This window comes from Acanthochromis polyacanthus, chromosome 18 (assembly GCF_021347895.1).
Source record: "Acanthochromis polyacanthus isolate Apoly-LR-REF ecotype Palm Island chromosome 18, KAUST_Apoly_ChrSc, whole genome shotgun sequence".
Classification (NCBI taxonomy): domain Eukaryota; kingdom Metazoa; phylum Chordata; class Actinopteri; family Pomacentridae; genus Acanthochromis; species Acanthochromis polyacanthus.
Window position 1 is genome coordinate 14,819,863 of NC_067130.1, and position 25,261 is coordinate 14,845,123.

The 25,261-nt window shown below is 41.5% G+C and overlaps 1 protein-coding gene across 1 annotated transcript in view; it reads left to right on the forward strand.

Moving 5' to 3' along the window:
* Positions 1 to 1,002: 1,002 nt before the first annotated feature.
* Positions 1,003 to 25,261, forward strand: part of fibcd1b (fibrinogen C domain containing 1b) — a 111,854-nt gene continuing 87,595 nt past the window's right edge. The window contains 1 exon segment of the mRNA XM_022192485.2: positions 1,003 to 1,989. Within this exon segment, the coding sequence (XP_022048177.2) occupies positions 1,918 to 1,989 (72 nt within the window). The 5' untranslated portion in view covers positions 1,003 to 1,917.

The window sequence follows — 25,261 nt, forward strand, 5'->3', positions numbered from 1 at the left end:
ATTGTGCAGCAGTGACCCTATTTTGCATTATCCCCCTTAACCCATCCTCAGTCCCCCCCCCCGTGTTTGCATCACAGGGATGAGTAATCTTACTCCTGGTTTGGTCCCTGCACCAATGATGAGACCTCTAATCATCTGTCTAGCACACTGGCTTAACTGAACAAAAACATGGGCAGTATTGTGGGCCATGTTATTGACAGTAATGACTGTGAACCAGAGACAGAGTGGTGCAGGTGATATGGGACTGAAAAAAAACTGAAAAATGCCGAGGTGGGAATTGATTTTTGGGAACTTGTCAATTTATACCTGGAGTTTGAACATAATGGCTTTTATGTTAACCCGGCTGACTTATCCAAGTTCCCTGTGATAATCCCTCTTGATAATCAGGGGTTTAATGGCCACTGAGAGCATTTTCTGCTCAAAAAAAAGCAGATTTTAGAAAGACAACACAACTCAGTTCTTTCCTTTTGTTATTATTTGTATTGTTAACTATTTACATTTTAGCTTTTTATATGTCATCTGCCACTTCCTCTTGCCTGGTTTAGCTGCAGCATTAAGTTTAATGAATTAGTTGTGCCTTTTCTGTTATGTCCAGAGATCTTGGAAAGCCCCACGGATAAACTTGTGTAAATCCAGGAAAGAACTCTACTGGTTTAAAATCTGACTTCTGTGAAATAAACGAGGCAGTTGCTTCAGTTTAATATTCTGTTTCATCTTCTTTCCCTACCATAGTGAGGATCTTCTGCTTTAAAATCCCAAACAAGCACCCCTACTTCTAAAAGCTCAAATTAGAAGTCTTGGGTGATCTCACACTAGTCATTAACACTTCATTACAAAGTCTAGTGAGATATCCGGGAGTACTAATATGCAGACTGTATTGAGATCACTTTTGTAACGTTAAGAAACCTTCAGTTGATTTCCTGCAGGGGTATTTTATCAGCATTCTGATCTGGATTTTCTTGAACCCTCCCCTTCACAGTCTGTATTCTGTATTCTCCATAATCTGCTGCTGTTCGGGGTGCAGTGGAATAGGAGGGTCCACGGTGCGTGAAGCAGCAGGCGCTGAGGCAGTGGCACAGCAATCGAGGGCAGGGCGGTACAGGGAAGGAACGCTGTCCTGGAGCGCGCCGCGCGTACCGAGGGGACGCGCTGATTGACAGTTGGAGGCACGGAGCGCCCCGTGCGGCTCACAAGCGGAGCTCGCTAATCTCCCCACACCCGTCTTGTCAAAGGCATCTCTGTGAAATAGCAGTCAAATCAGCCTGGTGCAAATAAAGGAAGTTATCCATCCTGTGGGTTCGATCGTGGAGGTTTCTGGCGAATAAACAAGTAAAAAAGGACGCGGCGGCTCTGCGACCCCATCCCAATCCTGTCTTTACCTGCTCTAGTCATAAGTGGACACAGTTCTGACCAACCTGGCTCCTCAAACTGCACGGGTAACAGGAGTGGATGGACCAAAAGGTCAGGTTGCACTGTGCAATCTGAGAAGATTTTCTCGTTTCTTTTTTCTGGAGTAAAAGGACTGCTGCGCTTGGTGCTGTTTTTTGGGATCGTTTCGGGGTTATTTTTGTTTTTGTTCATTCCAGACTAATTGTGAAGCGTCTGTGATTCAAGTTAAAACCCAGGAGCTTGTGACAAAAACTCCTTTTCATCCCTTTTAATTGGAATAACGGATAGCTAATCAGGAAACTCTCGGGAGGAATTTAAGTTCCATTTTGGTGCGTAATTTGTGCGGTGAGTGCGGTTCCTGAACCGTACAAGTAGTTGTGCCTCGTTGCTTCTTTTTCTTTTTTGCATTCAATCCCCCATTTTTTCCCATGGAGTAGGCTGAATCACAGGTAAAGACTTCTAAAGAGTGGGCTTATTCTCCGCCGCCTGGAACAAACAGGCGGATCCGATGCGCAGATTCTTCGTAGGATGGTAAATGACCGATGGGGAATCATGAACAGCTCTTCTGAACTCGAAGATGGAACTCGGCATAAAAACCAGGTATGTTCCGCACAACCTGCACTTGCGCTATGGGCTTATGAGGAGTGGTGCATCTGCTTGGTGCAGTGTTACCACGCTGAATTTGGTGATGTGCCTCTCGGGCGAATCACTGCACTGGAGAGACAGTGGCTGCAGAAGAGCTTTCCCTCCCTCGACTCCCCGAGCTTTGGCACTTCTGTTCCTGTCACAGTGTCTAAAACCACCCGCAGATCACGCTACCCCTGTGGCTACTTTAGTCTGGCACGTGAAAACGCGTGAATGTGTTCTGTTAGTTGGGGCTGAAATAGCTGATTTGAAGGGGAACAATGGCAAGAATCACTGCAGGAGATAGCCTTAATTGTTTTGCGCATCTCGGCTGTACATGCGCCTCCAAATTCTCACATTTCCTCGCCGTGCAAGCTGCGTGTGGATGTCCGGGAAATCGCATTTGTGTTGTTTGGAGTGTTGAAACTTGGCATCCTCCAGTAGCTATTAACACTCCAGAGCTCTTTAGGTTGGCTCCTCGGCTCGGATGAAGTGAGACAGGAGCGGACGTGCGCTGCGTTGCAGCCAGAGCGAGCTCACTTTGGGGAATAGTCGATATGTTTTCACAAGGTCAGTGGAGGGTTATTGACAGCCCAGGAGGGAGAGCGAGAGAGGCTCCTCCGGAATCGGATTTCGGGGGGCCACTGATACAGCTTGTCACCTCTGCAAACACAGAGGAGCAAATACCTCTCTCATTGGGGAATAGGAATGAGGATGGGCTTTATGCAACATCACTTTAAAGTAATGCACAGGTACTGAAAAGTTCCTCAGAGCATCAGCACATTCGAGTACTAATTTCAGTGAAGGATACCAGGAATATTAGTTAGCCTTGATTTGCTTTAAAATGGAATATACACCGCCTAATGGATCTCCCAGATAGCCTCTAAATGGCTCACTCCTGTATAACTGTTTGCTCTCAGCTATTCCTTGACTCCAAACTAATGGCAAGCATGTGGTTTGTGTTTCAGCGCGCTGTTGTTAGAAGGAAGCAAGCCTGTGGCACATTTCTTGTAATTTTCAAAGCTTGGTAGGTGTCAGATACGTGGCTCCCTGCCTCCTCTCCCTGTAGATTTCATGGCTCAGTCTGAGTCATTTGCATGGTGGCAGTCTGAACTGGGCCTGAGTCGTAGTTACATCGACTCATAGCTGTACTTCATTTATTTTGGATGTTACAGATGCCAGATTTTCATGTTGCCTCCATGCTTATGAGCCGAGACCAACATTTAGCCTGCTGCCTACAAGCCGACGTGCCTCTTTTATAACCACTTAAAGGTCATTCGAATACCAAATGTGTCTGCGCTGGGGTTTAATCGGATGATTTTGTGTCCTCTTTATACCAGAATTCGTGTCTCAGATCACTAAACTAGCCAGATGGGGGAAAAAAAGGAATCAATGAATGGAAAATGATACATGATGAGATTAATTTATACTTTTTCATGTCTGTGCTTTTGAAAAAAAAAATCTGAATGATTCAATGAAGCTCTAATATGCTGAGTGGGGAGCTTAGAGGATGAAAAGGCAAAAATATGCCCCATAACTCCAACCCTCACACCAGATCAGACAGCATTGGAGAATGTTAGATGAGATGAGAGGTTGTGGGAAATGGGGATGGCTAATGCTCCTCTCTGTCCCACTCCTCCCTACATCAATCTGTCTCCTTATTTTGCTATCACACACAGACACGCATAAATACTCTTTCTCTGTGTGTGTGTGTGTGTGTGTGTGTGTGTGTGTGTCAGCCCGCCTCTCCCTCTCTCTCTCTGTAATCTTGAGCAGCAACACCAAACCTTTATCTCCAGACTTGAGCTATTGACACAGTCATTTAAGACACAGTGGGGAGGGATCAGGTAATAGAGATCTCTTGTGGCCTCTGTTTGTTTTGATATCGCAAAACATGGCCTGATATTTGTCTGGCAACTTTGCATATTTGATTTGTTGCTGTGGGTGTGCTGCCTCTTATGCCCTTTTGGGTGCACATAGAAAGCAGCTAGAGTACAACGGAGGTAAGTGGAATTTAAAATCGGCTTTGTAATCTAATTTAATGGATAAACAGCAACTGAGGCTACCTGGTCAGATGTGGTTTTCACTTAGACTTCTGTGACTCAACACAGCATCTGTGTAAAGTATTTTTTTGATGAAAACGATAGAGCTGAAGTAAGTCAAGGTTGCCGTTTGCTGTTACTGCCTCGTACGAGCAAACTCAAACTGAATAGTGTGAATAATGGTTCATATTAAAAAATGGTCAATATATTTAGCCTTTTTTCGCTACAATTGCTCAAGAAAAAAATCCAAGAAGGAAACGCAAAGAAATGGTATCGTAATGCTGTGCTGAGAAAGCAGTGATATTGATTCTTGGGAACGCTGGCTAGACTTCTGGATCAGTTTCCATGGCACCATTCTTAAATCAGCCATGAGCTCAGATTAAACAACTTATCTTAGGTCCCAACTTAATATCCTTAGTGTGAGCTGTGTTCACACAGATACAGTATTTATGTCTACAGATATTTGTCCCTTTCCCACACATGCTACGTACATGCAAAGACATACACACACTGTATAGCTAAGAAGGAAGTGAGGCCCTGTGGGGTTGCCCACTCTCGTTGGAGGCAATCAATAACACTCTTAGAACTCCAAACTTTCCAAAGCACTGAAAGGCTGTTTGTGTATGTCCAGAAAACCATAAAATTCAGCTATGTCTTGCCAGCTCACATCCGACTAAAGCGGTATATATATCTGACAATTTGTCAACTTCTACAGCCCAAGCTTCACTTTCAAACCACGAGCAAACATAAACAGATCAAAGTCGGAAACTCTAATCAATAAGTTAGGAAATCATCTAACAATAGTTGGGAAGTTTATGTGGCCTCAAAACTTCAGACACAAAGCTGTAAGAAGGTGGATGATTTGCTTTCACGGCACACACAGACACGCACGCACGCACGCACTGTAGCGTGTGTAGTTGCAGAAACACACTCAGGAGCAACCCATCTCAGAAATCATATCACTCTTGCATGTCAGCCATCGCACAAACACAAACACCTCTGCCAGGATTTATCAGTCTGCACTAACTCACATGAACACATCTCACCCCTGCGTGTGGTAACTGGCACATGAGGCAGACACTGTAGGACTTCACTCTCCTTCATGTGCATAGTTTTCATTATATCTTTTAATTACAACCAAATTATTTGCGAACATGATTTTTTTCTGAGCAGTGGAGCGATTATTTTCTATAAATTAAACTACTGGGCTGTGCATTCAACTAAATTGTACCAAACCAAGTGAAAGTAATCTTCTAGAATCAATAGAATGTTTTTGTTTTGAACCACTTTCAAATAAGTTTGACTGGAGATGAGCTGGACACTAGCTATGGAACATGCATACAAATTAAGCTAATACATTAGTGGAATGCATGTTGCACTCATAAACAGTATTTGTATACTTCACATTACTCAGTAATATTCAAATATAACCAAGAGGTTTAAAAGTGCCTTTATATTTGTTGATATAGAGTCAGTAATAGTCAAGAATAATGACTGATAATGTTCGTGATACTGGACTGAAGATATGCAGAATATTGCAGTACTGCATCCTGTTTGAGCTAACATTTGCTTCACAGACTGAATAAAACTGGCATCTGTGCAGCTCTGAATTCTTGACAAATTCCAAAAAACTCGGTCCAGCAGCTGTCTGTCAGTTACACTCGACAAATTGTGATCAGAAATTGGCACGAACTCATACTGAGACTGTAAAATGATTCCACAGACTGGAGTTTCATCTTATTTTAAGTCACGGTTAGCAATATTTTTACAACAGAAAACAGTGTGACTTTGTGAAAAGTGTCACTCACAGTGATGAAACTATTATCACCTGAACCTCATCTCCTATGCTTCATGAAGCCTTATAGCAAGAATTTTCACTGTTTAGCAGTGGAGCATTTAGCAGTTCCAAAATAAGATACTTCCTTCAGGGTTTGGTAAAGACCAAAGACAGAATTAAAAAGGAGTCACGGATGTACTTACAGTACATGTGGTACACTCCAGATTGATGAGTAAATTAAAAACACTGACCTGCCCAGAGTGAGCATATTAACTAGATGACAGCCAGGATATGCAAATAGTTAACATTAATTAGGTATAATTGAGTAAAATTGCAGTTGTCATCAAAGCTGACGGAATCTGCAGCAGCTCAGATTTTACCTGGCATTCTAAGACACTGCTCTGTATATTATATTCAATGAAGTGGGGTTTGAAAATTGCTACCTTTCAAATCCTGATTTGGATGAATTGTGCAGCCTCAGTAGTAATGGTCCGCTATAAGTTTGCTCGTACTTTCATATTTTGCTGTGGGTTAGACATGCTTGTTATTGCGAGGTGCCGCTAACATGTGAAATGGTTTTTCAATCACAACATAACAATGTGTTCGGGGGTAAAGATTGCAGCTCTGCACTGTACGTGTGAGGTGTAGCCTGGCTGGTTTTGTGGGTACCCTTGTCGAACTAATGAACCTGCTGAGCTGGCCGGAGGTATAGAAGGCAGTGTGGACTGGAGCAAAACAGAGCAGAGAGACTTCCCCGGTTCACTGGGCCTGTGATTTCCCTGTGGGGGGGTCTTGCTGTGGCGGCGGTGCAACTCTAACAACCAAGTCTTCCCCTTTCCCGCTGTACTCTGGGTGGCGTCAAAGAAACACCTGACAGCGAAAGCTTTCCGACTCCAAAAGTGCTTCATCCGGCTGTCAAGTCATTTGCTTTAACATTAGGACTCCCACATGCAGTGCTATCTGCAAATTCTGCATCAAGGGGTGTTTCCGCACATGAAAATTAACAAATGTTGGTTTATGTGTGGGTGCTCTCATCTGTACAGATGTAGTTTCTCACAGGTGGGAGATGTTTCTAGTGCAAGTGCTTTGTACATCAATCTGGCTGTGCAAAGGAAATAAACCAATGAAACTGAGCCATTTCAGTCAGCCTGTGTTAGTTACACTAAGTGTTAGGTGGTACATTATATATAGATGTGTCTACATTGGGCTTTCTGTCAGTCTATTGTTCCTTTTAAACAGTATGGTGAAGACAGTATGTAGAGGCTATTTATTCGGTTTACATGAAGAAAAACAATCGTTCAGTGTCACTTTTTTCACTTTGCTCTTGCGACGGCGCCTTTAAATTGGCATGCATTATAATGACTTTCAAAGCCTTAATGTTTCGCTGTGTTTTTCATCTTCCAGTGGGCATGTCTCAAATGCTGTTCTAATCTTCTCTCTCTTTTGATTTTTTTTTTCTATTATCAGCACATATCATCTTCTCTCTGGCTCTGGGCACATCTATAGACTATATGAGATTGAAACCCATTGCTTTAGTATTGTTGAATTGTGGGATCAAAACCTAAGTGGTTCACAGGAGTGTGGGCCTATTGTTAGAATGAAGGTATGAATGTGTGAGAGGAGTCTGTGTGTTGGTGGATCAAAGCGGTAACGAGCCATTACTGTCAAGTTGTTACATAAGTGAGGAGTGCTTTTTCATACAAAGTGATTTTGAGCCTTAATGGTGCCGCATGCTATTTTGTTTAGGTTTTTCTGCTGCATACAGATTCAGTTTGTGTAATATGCACACTGCAAAGCCCTGTGAAGCTGGGGCTTTACTGAAGGTTACACATGACAGCAGCTGTCCCATGTGCTTTTGGCCTTGCTCATCCTCTTTTTGCCTTTGTTATCTGACCCCCACGCCTTTCTATGTCTTTTTCCCCCCCCTCATTTTCTCCTTTTCCGTATCTCACGCTGACATAAAGGGACAGGACATTTCAATATCAGATTTCTGGTGATGCAAGGTAGTCAGGAGGCCTTGAGAAGGTGAAGAAAAAGAGACAGAGGGAAGGAAGGGCAGAAACAAGAATGAAAACACGACTCAATAAAAGCCGAATAATACAAATATGAGCCAGAGTAGAGAAACAAAAGAGTAACCCAAAATGAAGCAGAAAAAGGACACGGGAGGGCTGGAGAGTATGAATCACAGAAGGTCCCAGATCAGTGTTGAGCAGACAGCAAGGTAGCTGGGGGCACATGTACCTCTGCAAGATGACGCAGATATATTCCAGCTGCTCAAAATCCCACATACCTCTGACAAAGGCCTGCTTTCAGATGCACCACTCATTGCATTTGGGAGGAAAGACGCTCTTTTTCCACAGCCGACTTCTTGAACAGTTACAAGGCTCATCAGAGATGCCCCAAAGCATCACCAAGGGCTCGCTTGCATCCAGAACAACAGCTGCAATAGAAAGTAATTGTACCTAATTGATTCATGATTCTGGTGATGGTGTTGATTTTGTGCGCTACACATGCTTTAGGTTTAGTGTGTGGGTGCATGTTCGTGTGTGTGTGTAAAGGTGCCTGTTACTACGCACACCTATATGTTCGTATGTGTGTGTGTTTGTGTGGGCGGGGATTACAACGCTGCGTTTTGAATAGATGCGAAGAAGCTGAGTAGGGAACATTAGCAAGGCACCACAGAGCAAGGTTATACTCTGCCCCCCATAGCAGCTATTGACAGATGTGTCAGCAAGCTGACCTGATAGGCAGGCTTTCAAAGTAAAAGAGCTGAAAGTGTGAGAGGGAGAGAGGGAAACTAGAAAGGATCAGGCATTAGATTTCCATCTGCAGGACTTAGGCCTTCCTGCATGTTTGTGAGTGTGTGTCGCACTGGGTCAGAGAGACCGAGCCTTGAAAGTAGAAAAAGAAAAAAAAAAAGAGGAACACTCTCTAAAAGAAAGAATAATTTAATTTTACATTTGAAGACTGTAATATCGCCGTTCTGCAATTCATCACTCACCTTGCTGCTAAATCATTAAAAATGCATTGGAAATCACCTGAGAGAGGCCGATGAGAGGTGTGCAGATGGAGGGAAAAGAGTGGGCTGGAAATGACATAGAGTGGTGGAGTGAGGGATGAGAGAGACGCTGTGTGTGCATGTGTTCCAGAGTTCAGTCATCTTGATGGACAACTAGCCAGGTCCATTCGACTGACAGATTGGGCTCCATCTCCATATCTGTAGCGACAAGTGTCCAATTTCCTCCTGGCGATTTCAATCTGAGAGTTAAAGAGCTCTGTTCATGTGACGCTGGCTGGCGTCTTGATCAAATAGAGATGTGAGATTAGGGGCCTGCTTTTAAGGGTACTTCCCACAACATAATAGAGTTTTTTCCTTTTAGTTCCCTGGGCTCGTCATTAATCATCGCTCCCAAATACTCACGCATGTGAGCACAAAAAATGAAAAATAAAAATACCACATACACATACATCCTTTTTGTTATGGGATACACATCTGACTGAGACTGAACTGTAAATAATAAGGGAATTAATTAGACTGTGAAAATGCAGTAAATAATTTATGATAAATGGAGAAGTTTAATCAAGCAATCAATCTACTCTGGCCACCGTATCTGGAGCAGAAAAACAATATAGGACTGGGGGAGGAGGATGAGAGCGCAGCTTTAACTCAACATAAACCAGTTAACCCTCTGAACCTTAATACCCACCAGCAGGTTTAAAAAAATTCCAAAATGACACCATTCATCACAGCTGGAAACTGTTAAAACAGACAGAATGTCTAGCTCATGAACTGTCCAACAGTCCTTGAATTACTCATCTAGGCTGTGCCATTTCTGCACAAAAACTAATCAAATCTAAGCTTAAAATCATGACATTTAATCAAGATTGCTTTATTGCACATACCTAATTTTAAGAAAGTTGTCAGGAATTGTTTGCTCTCACTAGATGCTGTAAAAAGCTACAAATTCTGCATTCCCCAGTGCATGAATGAAGCCGTCAGTGGCTTAACTGCAAACAAGAGGCACTTGACCAAATATCTGGGATTCTTTCAGCTGAAATGGGATGAACTGCTGCTCAGTATTTGCACAGAGGAGATAGGACAGAAGTATAGAAGCTAGTTAAAAATGCAAGTAGTAAAATATTTTAAATATATCGAATACCAATTTTATTTTGTGGAATAGATACCAGCTGTGGACACTTGTAAAAATGTACAGGCTCATTCCATTATTTATTTGTTATTTTGCAATTCTGGATCTGCTTTGTAGCGATTTTGAAGACGTTTGGAGTTCTTTCTTCTTCCAGTCACGGTTGGGCTGTCTCCATAGAGGTCCAAGGCTTTTATTGTAGTAAAAAAAAGCATCCACAGTGAGAAATGTGACAGGATCAAAACAATTTAACTGCTCAGGGTTTAGAGGGTTAAGCACACAATCACACTGAAAACTGCTGGAAGATGGAGAATGGCTGGCAGAGAGCCACGGCTAATTTTTTAAAACATTGATGTTTGAGTGTGGAATCTGCCAGCGTGCAGAGGCTGTTGTCTTGTGTTGAACTGCTAAAGTGTGCGTGATTGAGCTGCTTCGCTCTGTAACACTCTCTTACTTAGTAGTCTGCAAAATTACATTATTGGTCCTCCTCTGAGCCAAATGGAGTCATTTCCACCGCAAACTATCCTCATATAGTTACCTGCTGATGACTTGCTTAAGCTAACGGAGGAAGCATAATAGCGTTGTTAAGGGCCACGCACCATCAGATGTCTCAGGGTTAATAGCAATGTTAATTGACTCCAAGGATGAAGGCTGACACATCCTTGTTGCTCCTGTTTAGTAGTTTTCTTGATCTTTGAATCAGACTGATATGTTATTCCTTAGTCGATGTCACATTGAGTGAAATGTGTCAGAAAAACCTCAATAACTGCCTCAGATATATTTTTAGCTTCTGGGACATATACTTTTCTTTTCACTGGAGAAAGTGGAAAAGGAATTAATTAGATTCTTTGCCAAAACAAGTGCAAACCCCACCTTTAAAATCTGTCACATTTTCTGTAAGGAAACTACTAAAAGCATACAATAAAGTATATCTTTGGTGTCATTCCCGCATTCCCGCTGACAGTATCTCACATTTATGATTCACAGAACTAAAAGTAAACTCCAAAAAAAAAAGAGGCTAGGTGAGTGATGTAAGGGCGACAAAAGACTAGGAAGTGAGAATAGTTTTAAGAGAGAGATAAAAAATGAAGCTGTGCATAAAAGATATTCATAACTAGACAGAGAGGGAGGCAGAAAGAGATGCAGAGATGTATTTATTTCTGCTATCCTATTAAACAGTTATGACAAACTCATGGCTAATATATTAACAGACTTATCCACTAACATCCATAATTTATTCATCATCAAAAATTCAATCTGGCAGACTGTGTGCCATTATTCAGATGTGCTGGGGGAAAGTGGCACATTTGAATAAATGAGGATTGTAGGCCTCACTCCCATGGCTTGTTGTTATTCCAAAACCCTTCCGTTAAATGATTCAAACATTAAATCAGTCAAAAAATGTAGAAGAATGATTGTTGTTGGAAAATTTAAAAAAAAAAAAAAAAATCCCCCGCAAGCTCACATTACTGGATTTACTATCTTTAGGAACAAAGTTTTTATTGTTCTTGGCCCATTTTAAAAAAAAACTGTCGCATCATCGAGGTTGTGTTTTTGACAAGCAGAAAAGGAAAACAGGAGGTTTTTCTGCCTGTTTCCGCTTGATTTCAGAGCTGCTTCTGACCCTCCGCTATGGTTGCAGTCGACAAGCTCATATTTACGATGTTTGGTTTGTCTTGTTTCCTCTGGTGAAATTCTGCACCTCTCGGCAATACCTATGTCTGAATGAGATTGGATATGGAAATGTTGAATACTGCGGACCGGTAGTTTCTGCTGATGTTGTGGAACTTGGCAGCATGGAGAACAGGACATATTCCTCAGAGAAACAAACACTCAGTCACACAGACACCTCCGTTCAAGCAGGCACATAAAACCACCAGACACACATGCATATACTTACTCTTTAGTTTATGTAGAGCATTACAAGAAAGCAACCTCAAAATGCTCAAGTTTGGTGGCGATTGTTGAACAAGCTGCATTGGTATTGTCTCTACCTGTGCGGGGAGTTCTCTTAGACTGTGCTTATAGGGACAATGGGACTTTAAACGTCACTATGCTAACACTGACCCCGTACCATGCGCCCAATATCAACTGTTTTTAACCACCTGAAGCCCAAGAAGTTTCTGGGTGTTGGGATGTCATGTAGTTCAATTCAATTTTATTTATGCAGCGCCATTTACAGGTCAAATTGTCTCAAGGTGCTTTACAGAACCCATATGCCTGAACCCCCAGAGCAAGCCCTAAAGCGACAGTGGCAAGAAAAATACCCTTTAAGAAACCTTGAACAGAACCCGGCTCTTTATGTAGTGGGACCCATCTGCCTGCTGGCCGATGGGATGATCATTGTGGGCTCATTTTTTCATTGCACTTTTATGGAAACAGCACAATTATTGTCACAAGTAGGCAAAACTCCTAGACTTTTGTGCAATATAGCACAATTATAATGCCATGAATCATAAAAAAATATTCCCTCTGAATTTCCAGCTGTGTATTTATTTTACTAAATTGAAAAAAAAAAAAAAAAAAAGGGATGAATGGAAAATGTCCACAGGCGTTATCAAAAAAAGGCTCCATATACTAACAGATCTGCTCCGATCTATGTAAACACAGCCTGCAGTTCAGCCCAGTTCCCCCAAAAAGTGCCTGAATTTTTTGTCATATGACTGTTGATTGCAGCTGAGTCATTAATGTTTCTTCCTTGAACTAAGGAGGGCATTTCTTTATTATCTTTTTTTACTTTACAAAATCTCTTTTGTTCAGTGTATATTTTAACGGTGGTTATTTTTTTTTATACCAATTACATGTGGAACAAAGTGATTTCATTGAAATCATCACAATTTTAATCTTAGATTGAGTGTTCCAACAGAACAGCATGTTACAGATGAGTAATTCAAGCACTAATGAAGGTCTAAAAATCCAACGATTCGTTCTGTTTTCAAAGCTGCTGGCTCTGAAAAACTAAGTAATTTAGATGTCTCTTGCCTTTCAAACCTGGTAATGGGTGTTGAGGTTCAGCTAGTTTAAGCCTTGAAAGCTCCCCAAAATGGAAAATACCCATAAATGGGACATCAGTGCCACTTCCCCACCACCCAGTCACTTTTCTACAAACTCTGGTTGCTCATGACGTTACCATCACACAGTGGCAGCACATTTTTCTGAACTACTTTGACCCCATTTTTGTGCATTGGGAGGAAGTGGTGGTATATCATCCATCTTTATATACAGTCTATGGCTCGCAATGACAAAACTGACCAGAGGGCCTGTCAGTCCAGTCCGGTCTGACTCTCTTTGGCTTCACTGAGCCCAGCATTGGCTGCTGCAGATAACCGGTATCACAAAACAGGCTCAGATAACGTTGGACTTACCCATCCAGCAGAAAGCTTGTGTCAGAGCGGCAGATTTGTTTATTACATGCAACCATCATCAGAATCATGAATGAAATACTTATCCTTGCAAGGAAATTGTCTCTATTGTGACAACAAAAAGTGAAATATAAGCAAAAGGATCATTTAAGTGCAATAGATTACGAATCTGTAGAAACAACAAATAATGATCAAAGATTCACGTAAGGCTGGACTAGAAACAAATGTGGGAATAGTTATGTCTTTAGTGGGGTAGATTTAGTTTTATGACTAATGAAAAATGATCTTTTATGAATTTTTCATCCAACATTTAAAGTTAAAATAATACAAAGCTACTTCTGCAGCCCGAGTAGTAAGGAGAAGAGATGTAGTAATTATCCGATGAGGTTTATCCTTCGTTTGTTGGAACGTCTGTTAAAAAAAATATGGAATGAACACACGAAAAGCCTATTTGACTTGTAACGTCTGAACAAAAAACATGTATTGCTCTTTATTACTTCAAACTTTATTGCAAACTCTTGTGTTCCTCTCAGTCCCGTGGGAAGGATCACTCTTAACGGGTCAGTACTCTGTGATTCTGACAGGTTTTGATCTGATGCTTTCAAGTCAACCTGCTCTATCGCAGCATGGGTTACCATGGTGATCTGACCTGGTTAAAAGTGAGCCAGATTAGCGATGCAGGAAAACCCGGGGCAAAGATATCTGGCTAATCTGCTCACACGTAATGGTACAAGCCCCAGATATGATGTTAACCCTGTTCATCATCTTAGTTTAGCATGTTAGCATTCTGCTGTTTGCAAAGTAGTAGAGCCGAGGATGACGAGAACGGTATTCGGTCTGCAGATGTTTGGTCATAAAAGTAAAGGCGGGTCTAAAAGCAAAGTTGTTGGACAATTAAAAAAATCATCTGATGAGATAAAATGTTTAGTGATCACCAGAAATGTTGTAGTTCGTTGTTTGGAAACCACCATAAACAGTGTTGTAGGCAGTAGACGCAATAGCCAACTTTACAACTCTGCAATCTTATACATCTGTTATTTTATCTAAAGATTGAAACAGAAGTTAAAATAAGGCAAAAGTCAAATCTACAGCTGACTAAAGTTGCTTTTTACGTGACACCCCTCACTTTCATCTTTACTTTGCTTTGTAAATCTTAAATGGACATTTTGTGGAGAAGCTGTCAGGTAATCAGGTGTGTGTTCTTCCAGTCAGTCTGGTATTGTGAAAGCCTTTCTAAAGCCTGCCATCACAGTGCAGTGTCTTAGACATTTGTCTGCCACCTTTAATCAAATCTTCCTCACTGATGCAATGACTAATAGATGAAGTTTGCAAGAGATAGAGATGGACCGCAGAGAGTGTGAGAGATTTATTTGTGAAAAGAAAGTCTGAAGTCCAGTGATTTTGGAGAAGAAGATGCAGTCAAAGTGGTGCAAGAAAAACTGGAGGAATAAGCAGAGAAAAGTGAAGAATAAAACTGATGCGGTCTCATGTTCTTTTAACAGCACTGAATTTGTGACTACACAGAAACAGTAATTGTCACATAATCACTGACAAATCTTGAAATTTGTTCTTCGGCTTTGTTTTGGTTCATGCAGTGTCTCGTTTAAAAAAAAAAATCCCCACCAGGCGTTAAACTTATTTTCTTTCTCTCCCCCAGTCTCCCTCACTTGGGGAATGGAATCGGGCAGGCTCCTCACAGGCTTCTATAATGTGCTAACATAAGAAATCAATCAGACTCGCACTATTTCTACAGCCCCTCAGCTCACATTGATTTATTGCAAATGTGTTGATGATGAAGAGAGACACTCTTTAGCACTGTGGGGCTCAGCAGTGGAGGGGAGTGGATGCACAGGGGAAGGATGACAGCATGATGACAGGTTTGGGGGGAGGAGTAAGAGAAGAAGAGGAGGAGGATTTTAGGTTTGCTGACCTTTGTTGTGATAGGCCGACATTGTTCACCTCAGGGTCAAAGCGCTGTCAGTCACCAGACAGGAAGAAAATGATGAGTGTATCTTTATATTTTGGATGGCTGTGCTGTGTTTGCTGGACGCTGCGTTTTTTCCGTTATGTGGGGGATGACAGCTGCTGTCAGCCTGTTGTGGGATGGGTCAGGGGTCGCAGAGATGTGGCGGCGGCTTAGATTCCCACCAGACGCCATCAATAAACTAACCTGACAAACCTTACAGTCAGCTGCTCCACTCTAGCTCTGCATTGCAACACGCCTGTCCTCTACTTCTGCTTCCATCATTAGCACATCATCCATTTTTGCTTGATTCCACTCATGGCATTTTTCAGATGTGCCAATGATGCTTCACAGTAAGCATGCAGAATCTTTCTAAAAGTCTCTCCTGTTTTTGAAACTGAGTTATTACTGTATTAAAGTCGGAATCTTTACCTAATACATTTTATAATGGCTGTTTGACTGTCGTTATTTCAGTCACATTCAATCTTAAATTATGATTTTTTTAAGCTCCAAACAAATTATCATGCCGTTGCTATCCAGTTATGACTCAGAGCTATTTCATATTTCATGCTCACGTTGCTGAGGGGGGGGATGTCTGGAGGGATGCCTCGCCACTGAGTTTTGTTTGCTATTTTATACACCTTAAGAGAGAAAGGCTTGTTTATCTGTTTTGCAAAAGATGACTGTCTGAAGGGGGAGACGGTAAGTAAGAGCTCAATAGCAGTTGAGTTTATTTATATCACGAGCATACACTCAGAGACACCAAAGGGAGCTGATGGAGATGAGGACTGAAGTGGATTACTGCGATAAGACAGCTCTGTAGGGAGAATCACATCCTGTGTTTAGATTTCATGAAAGACACGAGCGGGGAAAACATACCTCTGTCCGTGTCCATGTGCTGAGTGGCCACTATCCGATTGAAGGGGTTAAAGAGGAGATTAAAGTGATAATGTACATCTCTAATCCCCACCACTTTAGGAGGGCAAAGAGGCGAAACCGCCTCCGAGCGCAGAGCCGGACATGAAGAGGGTGCATCAATGGCCATCAGGGTCAGTCATCGCCATGGCAACAGATTATTCTGAATAATTATCTGCCATATGTGCCTTGTCACAATTAGAAGTTGGCTGTGAGCCGGGCCATGGGTCAAACGCTGATCAGAGTACCGTGGGTGGCGGCAAACGCAACACCCTCACCGTTTATTAGAATAAAGTTCAGCTCGCTTGTCACATCTGTCACGCGAGTCGCAGTCACACCACCCGCTTCCAGGCAGATTTCCTTAGAGATCTCACACTACGCAGCTATACACCACTTTGTTGCAGTGGCTTACTCTAAATGTCATCGCATACTATCGAGCTTTCAATAGCCTCCTTTTTTTTTTAATAATAGATCTTAGAAAATGAAAATCTGGAAATGAATAAAATGGATTTATGATTTCAATCATACCACTGAGCTTCTTGAATCGACTTTTTTTTAGCAGGGTGGTGAGGAAAGCAAATGACTGTGTGAGGCACAAAAAAAGAAAAACTTTTTGCTTTTTTTTCCCCCCTCAAACCCACCCTTCCATTAGGAGTCCAGACATTTTAACTCATCACTGCAGTTCTCCCGATGGATTTTTACAGAGAATGCTTCATTTCCCATAAGCCATGTTCACACTAGTATACTGGCAAAAGCCGCAACAAGGTGCAAAGTGGTTTATCCATTATAGTAGATCATTTAGTTTGTCACTTTTGCTCATGTGAGAAAAGTCCTTTGGAGTGAGATGCTGTTCTGTGCTGTTGACCTGGCAGAAATGCCAAAATCACTCTTAATTAATGTAGAAAAGTCATCCATCCGCATACTATGAAGTAAAACAGCTGTGATCGGCTCCTCTTAGCAACGCAACTTCTTGTCTTTCTTCACTAATTTTTATAGTTTACTCACATGGTACCATCTGCAGCGTGGCACCCTCAAGTCACCCGTGGCAATCTCTATTCAAATCGAGTCTCTCCGTCTAATTGTGAATTTGGTATAAAACAGTTTTTCGGATCTCGGGGGAGGGGAGGGGGGGAGCGCGAAACGTGACAGTGGCTCACCCAGTTTAGCTCACAGTACCTCCGGCTTATTACTGCGAGCTGTCGGATCGTATGAGATGCACGGTGACACTCCTTTTCTCTGATCAAATTTGTCACATCATACCAGGCAGGATCACAAGGTGGAGGCACAGTCGACACATTTAGGAAAGAGCCTGAATGTGTTCAGACAAGCCACTTGCGTTTAAACACCAATTAAGTCTCATGCACCACTTATATCTGTAGTCTATTAGATTGTCACCCATCACTATTAGGAGGCACTTGGAGCCCTCTGGCATTCTGGGAAAATAATTACATTCTTTCTGCGTCATAATTACCGCCTTGAAAGTGGCTCTTTCAAACACTAACAAAGCTGGCTCTTACTCTTTCTCTGTCTCCCCATTCCTCTTTCCTTCTCGTCTGTTGTCTCCCCAGACACTAATGAAGTGGTTTAATCTCGTAACTCCAGAGGAATTGTCAGCAGAGGACTGCATTAATTAAGTTCTTATGTGTCTTCGCTTTGGTTTCCACATTTGCAAACATATAAACATGTTTGCTATCATTACTTGCTGTCACTTTGTGGCTCGTGTGGAGACGGCAGGCTGTATGGATTTGCATGTGTTTGGGGGAGCAGTGTGTCGATTAATTAGTCGGAATCAAACTAATGCAGTTTCGGGCTCTGAATAGTTTCATAGCACAATGATTTCCCTTTAGGAACCGCACTCTTGGGTCTACTGTGTTATTGAGAAAGTCAAATTTAGATTGACAGAGATTGTCGCTTTGATGCAGAACAATAAGATAATGTATGCATATTTTTACCCTCTCACTTATGAACCCATGCATTGTGTCAGACTTGTCAAAAAAACAAAAAAAACCTGTCCAGCATGAGGTGAGTTTGAGCTACTACATACTTCTACTTCAGTAAACATAATGAATAACTTGTCTGTTCCTGCCTGTGCATGACTGATGTTAAGTATTAGCTAACCACAATCATTCGGTCTTTTTGTGCAGTCGCTGTGCTTTCATTTAGTCCTTGGCTTTTTCGAAGTGTTCATTTGTATTATTACTTTTACATGACATAACTTTATTTCGTTCAAAAAAAATAAAAATGCTGCTGCTTTCCTATTCAGAATACCTTTCAGAACAAAGTCCGCCTCCATTGTACACGTGTGCCTTCTCCCTTCTCTTGTGCGCAGCGAGCCGAAGCTATCACGGTTCTTTTCTTGTTTGGACAATAGTAGTGTAAGTAAAATATAGAGCTTTATGCTAGGTTATAATTTGAAATCCATTAACTTTGATTCAGCTAATGTTAATGGACCAGCTTTTCAAGGTGACTATAGTGTTTCTCTCTGTCGGTTGAAATGAAAACATTTCTGGTGTCAGAAGGACTAAAGTGCTGCACAATTTTAGGATAATGTAGTTTACTTTGATGACAATGCAATTCCAGTCCATGTTGAGGAAACATGAAGATTTGGTGTATCCAAATAGATTCACCACCAAGGAAACTTATCTCATGATCCACAGGTCAGGACGACACCAAATTTGTCGGGTACATGATGATTTTCTTCAGATATTTTCTCCAGATTATTTACCGTTTATTGTCCGTTCCTGTCTAATAAACTGAAAGTGAATGAAAACAATGTAAAATACATTCCACAATCAGTATGAGTCTAGTAAGTTGGGCATCTAATTTCACACTCATTTTGACATTAATAATTTCCACTATGGTTGCTTTCGTTGCTTTCCTCCCGAAATTGAAAACGGAGCATAGGTGCTTGCAGCTATTGTTTTTAGTTGATTGCGGTAGCAGTGTCTTATGCACAATGTCTTATCACTGTTTTTGTTTTGACTAATTGCTAGGACATGCTTTACCACGATATGCTATTAGCTGACTTGTTCTACTCTTTTGACTGCTCTTTTATATTCATCTGTCCTTTTCTTTTCATAATTTCATAACCAAACATGGCCTCTCATTGGGACTGAAACTATGTCACTCTCAACAAGTTACACGGCTGCATAAACATTTCCCTGTGACTGATGCTACCCTTTGAAAAGGCAGCGATCAAACCCCCACACTCAACATCAAGAGGCCCCTTCATGATGCATGCCTATCCCCATTCTGCAGTATGTGCTGCACTCATTGCCCATAGCTTCTGAAGGGTTATTGTGCAGAGAAATTTAGAATGCTTCCATTATAGTGAAGGCCCTGTTGAGAAAATTGCTTTTGTATTTATGAGTAGTGCCAGTAGTAGCACTACACTGTTGGCATCCTGGGTACCTTTGTAAATGCCAACTAAACTCTATTTAGAAACAATATTCTCACTTCCACCTGCAAGTCCCTTTCCAGTCATTGATTAAACCCCTAAAAACACATCTACACAAATCAAAGTTACATATTCAGAATTGCTTTTCCCCCCATGAAAATGTTCACTTCTAGCCTTAAAATTGCTTCCTCTAGAATGTGCAGGTCTGTGAAGTCAAAGCCTCTTTCTCCACTCAACCAGCTGCAGCACGGCAGCTAATCTACACCTCTGCTCAAACACTCCTCGCTTCACAAGTGCAGGTTGTAATATTCGAGCAGTTCAACCATACCAGTGCATGTTCCACCTGGAAGCTGATTCTGAAGAAGAATAATGACACCGAAAGCTCCACCGTCCAAGCCGACAGGATTGGTTGACCATGTTTGTTATATACGATCCCCGGAAGTCTGAATCTGTGTTTCTGAGGTTGACACTGATACACTGCAGTTTGAAGGAGGAAACGCTCAGACATGACACTGATGATGTGTATTCCAGCATCTAAACACCCTATACAGATAGATTACCAGTCAAAAGTTTGGTCACACCTTCTTATTCAATGCTTATTTGTGTTATTTTCTACATTGTAGATTAATACTGAAGATTAACACTTTTTTTGTTTACAGCATAATTCCATATGTATTCTTTTATAGTTTTGATGCCTTCAGGACTAATGTACAATGTTTAAAATAATTAAATAAAAACCATTGAATGAGAAGGTGTGTCCAAACATTCGACTGGTCGTGTACACATGTGTTAGCAAAGAAAAAAAAGTAGATTTTCACCTAAGGGAGTCTTTGAAGCAAGGAAGTCTTTCAAGTTTAGGACTCGATAAACCATCTTGACCTTCCTGACCAGAACCACATGTGCTGAGGGAGCGCAGAACTGTCAAAAATGCAGGGTTGTGTATGCAATATCTGTCGTGATGTTCCATTGCATGCTCCATTTTTCTCAGCATAGGAAGCGCAGAGAGGTGAGATATTGCAATTGATAGGTTAAAGGAACTGCCTTGTTTGCTTGCGATAGGAGAACTTGGGCTGATGAGAGAAAAGTTGAGTTCGTATGGAAAGCCATGACCTTAGAAGACCAAAATCCACTGAAGCACAACCTCCCCTCAGGGAGAGACTGAACATGCAGCACTTGCCACCCGATAGCACTCAACCAAGACATCCTTTGCTCACGCCGTGCCACACGTGGGTTACACACACACACTCGCATTCACAGATACATGCAGTTTTTCACAAAAATGAGGCACTACGCGCTCCAGCTAACACACACACATCCACACACGCGCAGTGTGAGTAAAGGAGCAAACAGCACATTTGTCTTGCACCATCAGCATCAAAATCTGATCTCTTTGCCAAGGTCAAATTGTCAAGATGTAGGGTATCCCCTGCGTGCAAACATGTGTCGCGCACATCTACATACACAAAGAGATGCAGGGACGCTGAGAGACATATGCACACACACACACATGCAAAGGGGCCCTAAAGTGCTACTTGAGCTACAACTGTAAGTCATTCTGCAGTGTATCCATACCGTTAAGCATAGACACCAGTATCCATAACATGCATGTATTATTCATGAGCACACGTATGGTCTGCACATAGCAATGTATGCAAATGTATACATTAAGGAGAGGCAGCTCTTCATTTCTGCCTGTTAGAGGAAGTGTCTACTTTCTTATCACGGCGCTATTAAAATAGCAAGGCTGTGGGGCGGAGATCCATCTTTTCCTTTTAATGGTGAGTCTGTGTGAGTGTGTGCAGTGCGTAGAGGTGTGTGTCAGTGTGTTTGTGTGTCCTGATCTGTGCGATTCCCGCGCTCGTGTGATTGTGCTGGTGCACTTAACTGCGCTTGCAACTGCAATCACGACTGTAAGTGGCCTGCAATTTCAAAAAGAGAAATTGAAGTGGGACTGCAAAGGAGGTAGAAAGACATGTAAGCCTGTGTAGTTACAAAGTGAGGAGTCCTTGATGAGAATCATTTTGATTATTCCTGACACAGGTAAAACGAACTGCATCATAATTACCTCCTCGCTGTTTCACGGAAGAATGATTGTGTTCCTTTTACAAAGATATCCCCTGCTTGGCGAGTGTTGAAGCACAGTCAGTCATTGTGTTATTAAGGGCATTCATAGTGCAATAAGAATGTTTTTACTGTCATGGAAGTGCTGTTTTGCAGTTCTGTCATTAGAAAACATCCATGCAGGATCTGTGTACGTGTATGCTGTCTCATGTCAGTCTCAGTTTTTGCCATTTCATCCAGCCTTACTCAAATCCACCTTACTTGACCTGCATCGTGCGCATTAAAGTTTAACTTAAAGTCAAGATGAGTCAGGTTTATTTGTGTAGCTGGATATCACCTTCAGTGTCTCAATAGACCTTATACCGCTAGGATCACTGTCTGCCTTAGCCCGAGCTCCTAAAAATACAGGGGAAAAAAACTCCATAAAAAATTAAAGAAATAAAAAAAAATCAATGAAATGGAACAGGAAATTCAAAGAGAGAACAGAGACTTCTGTCTTCAGACGGCTGGCAGGAACAATGGAAAAGGAAAGAGAAATTGCAGAAAATGAAAATGAAATTGTACCAGTTGGCTTAGCTTTTTAAATGACTGCATGTTTGGGGTTGTGTCAAATTTAGATAGTAATAAATGAACATTCACAGATAAGAGAGCTCAAGCAAAGGACGTCTTCGATCATCTGTGCCCTGAGAGAGGAGAGGTAACAATATAAGCCATATTAAATTGAAATCCCCCTTTCAATCTTGCTTGCCGTTTCACTTCATGCTTACAAAGAAGCCATTCCGGCCTCACAGTGATTGCACGCTGTATAATAGTCGCTGCGGCGATGTGTTTTTGCATTCCGGTGTGTGCGTACGTCTCAGGGACAGTTGGTGACAGACTCACTTCCTGTGTGTGGCCGATTGCAGTGTGAGCTCCAAGGACAAGCAGCGGAGGATAGAGCGGGTGATTTGTCTCTTAGGATTGAACTCATCCCCCTGGTCTCCTGCAGGCCTCTCCTCCCTCCTCTTTCTCCGCATGCTGTCTTATTTTGAAGGTGAAAAGCATTCCTCTCAGTGTTTACATGCATTCATTTCAGCTGATGCAGCTGATTGTGTTTCCTGAATTTACACAGATTGGGCAGTATAGTTATACAAGGACACACGCCTGCACAGAGGACGTTAGAGATTCACACGTAGATATTGTATGCTAAATAAAGCCAGATAGAATGATCCATGCTCTCGCTGCCTTGGCCTGTTTTTTTTAAAGTCATTAGGCATTAACACAGAATCTTGTATTCTAAAGAGTACCATTCTTTAATTTGCAACTCAAACGGTAGCGAGCATCTTACTGCATTTCTCTCCAGAGTGTGTCTCGTAACTGACTGGCTGCTCTCACCGCGGTGCGTTTAGATGTGTTTGTTTGTCTTCCTCTTGGCCAGAGGGCAGTCTTGATAAGGTGTTTTGAAAGAATATTTAGCTTTTTTTCTGAACTAGCTAATCTCTGAGCAGATGCAACCAATCAGCAAGGGAGAGGAAATTCTCTGAAAGTAGAAACTGACAAAACAGCCTCATAAAAACACAGCTCGTTCCCCAGTTATTCACTCGTTTTAGCCAAAAAAAGCAACTGATAAGTAAATATAAATATAATTTTGGCAGAAGGCGAATAAAATGGAGCGGTGGGAATCTGTCATTACATGTCCCTTATTACCTTATGTACTTAGAGTTGTTGCTGAATCTCTGCATGCCTCCTGGTGGCCCGTATAATCATTATTTGTGTACCAGTGGTCAAGTAATCCAACAAAGTGTCCAGCACTGTCATCAGCCATCAGCCGTACAGGGAACTGGCCCTTTGAAGTCTGTAAAAGCTGCAATGCCAGTCGTCACATCCACAATGACAGTGTCCTCTAAAATATCCAGACTCAAATCTCTGTGGTCTGCAGAACAGAATACAGGCAGTGGCAAAGTAAACAACTCTCCCAACATATTCTGCAGTCCATGCAACAATCTTTGTCATTGTTGTTTTATGGAGGCGGTGGTGAATGTTCCAACATTATTTGGTCGAGAATGCGTCACTCAGAGTGGCTAAGTATTCAGACTGTATTCCATTCATATTTAATGTTATTTTTGTTGTTCATTTCGGCATTTTTACAGATTTTTGTTCATTTTATTCTATTGTTTGGGGGAATACTTTAATCATGTGTACAGATTGTGCTAGTGACAACTCATGCAAAGCTGAAATGTCAGCAAGGCATGCAAATCGTATTACTCAAAATACATGTCCACTACCCAACCTTTATACATTTGGTCTTTTGCAGCTAAAGTACCAAATCATGGCAGAAAATTAGAATAGAAACTCTACAGTAAGGTTCACATTCTTTGCAAACTCACTACTAATTTATAGGAAGTTAAGTGCTCTTTAATAAATCTGCATTAAGGTCTTACACAAGATAATGGCAATTTACTTGAAAACAGTGTTAACAGTTTTATTGACCCGGCAATTAATGAGTTTCTAGATATCTGTGAATCTACATATTGATCCTGTCCTCAATTATTCGTTTCCAATTGTTCCCTTGAAGGCACATAACAAACCACCAGAGTCCAGTAGGTCCTTGAAAAGTACATTTTGGACGGTTGTAATGAGTGACTATACACACCACTTCAAGTTCTGCCCCCACAGCCACACTTCAGCCCCTTGGTAGCTCTGCACAACAACAGCAGAAATCTGGGCGTCCTTTAGGTATTATTAGCAAAGTGCTGGAGCATCACACACATTTCCTTCTTAGATCACCTTGGATGTTATACCAATCATAGACATGCAAAAGTGTGCCTTGGATGTGTTAGAAAGCAAACTTTTACCTGGTAGACTTCAGATTAAGTCCCCTTCTCGGACCATAATTACACTTTTTTGTTTTTTTTTATGCAATTTTTGACTTTTTCTTTCACTTGCTACTTTACACTGAATGTTTGGTTCTGTTAATGTGACAAAACTACTTGGTTAGAATTCAAAAAAGGATCATGCAAATACACCCAGCAGCTGTTTGCCAGATGTTACAAAGCTGCATTTAGCCCACTTATTTATTCTTTATTAGATACTTATTCTCAAGCCTGCAAGAGGTTGCAAATGTTACCAGGGTTCCTTTCTTCATTGATGACAACATGCCTCTTGAGCTTCCCAGAAGGTGGAGGAGGTCATTACTAGCCCATATGCAAAGCAATGAAGTGACCTGTAGTAATTCATTGCTTCATGAGTCATGTTTCAGAGACAGAATACACAAAAATTATCATTACCACTCATTTTCAACTAGACACCTTTGTTTTTGTTTGCTGCGTTATCATGTAAAGGCTTTTCTACCTGATGTATTTACAGCTAAATATTATCAATAGACATGCAAAATGGTTGTGCTGTATGTGAACTATCCTTTTTTTTAATTTAAAGCATCTCATGAGTTCAGAAAATAGCTCACTTTCATGTCTTTGTTAAAGAAAATCATTTAGCCAGAGGAATACAATACTCGAATAAAAAGAAAGTCCCTCTGACTTACTGTGAATTTACAGATCTTTTACTATTGAGCTGAACTCCTCCTTAATAACCACCGACAAGCTGCAAA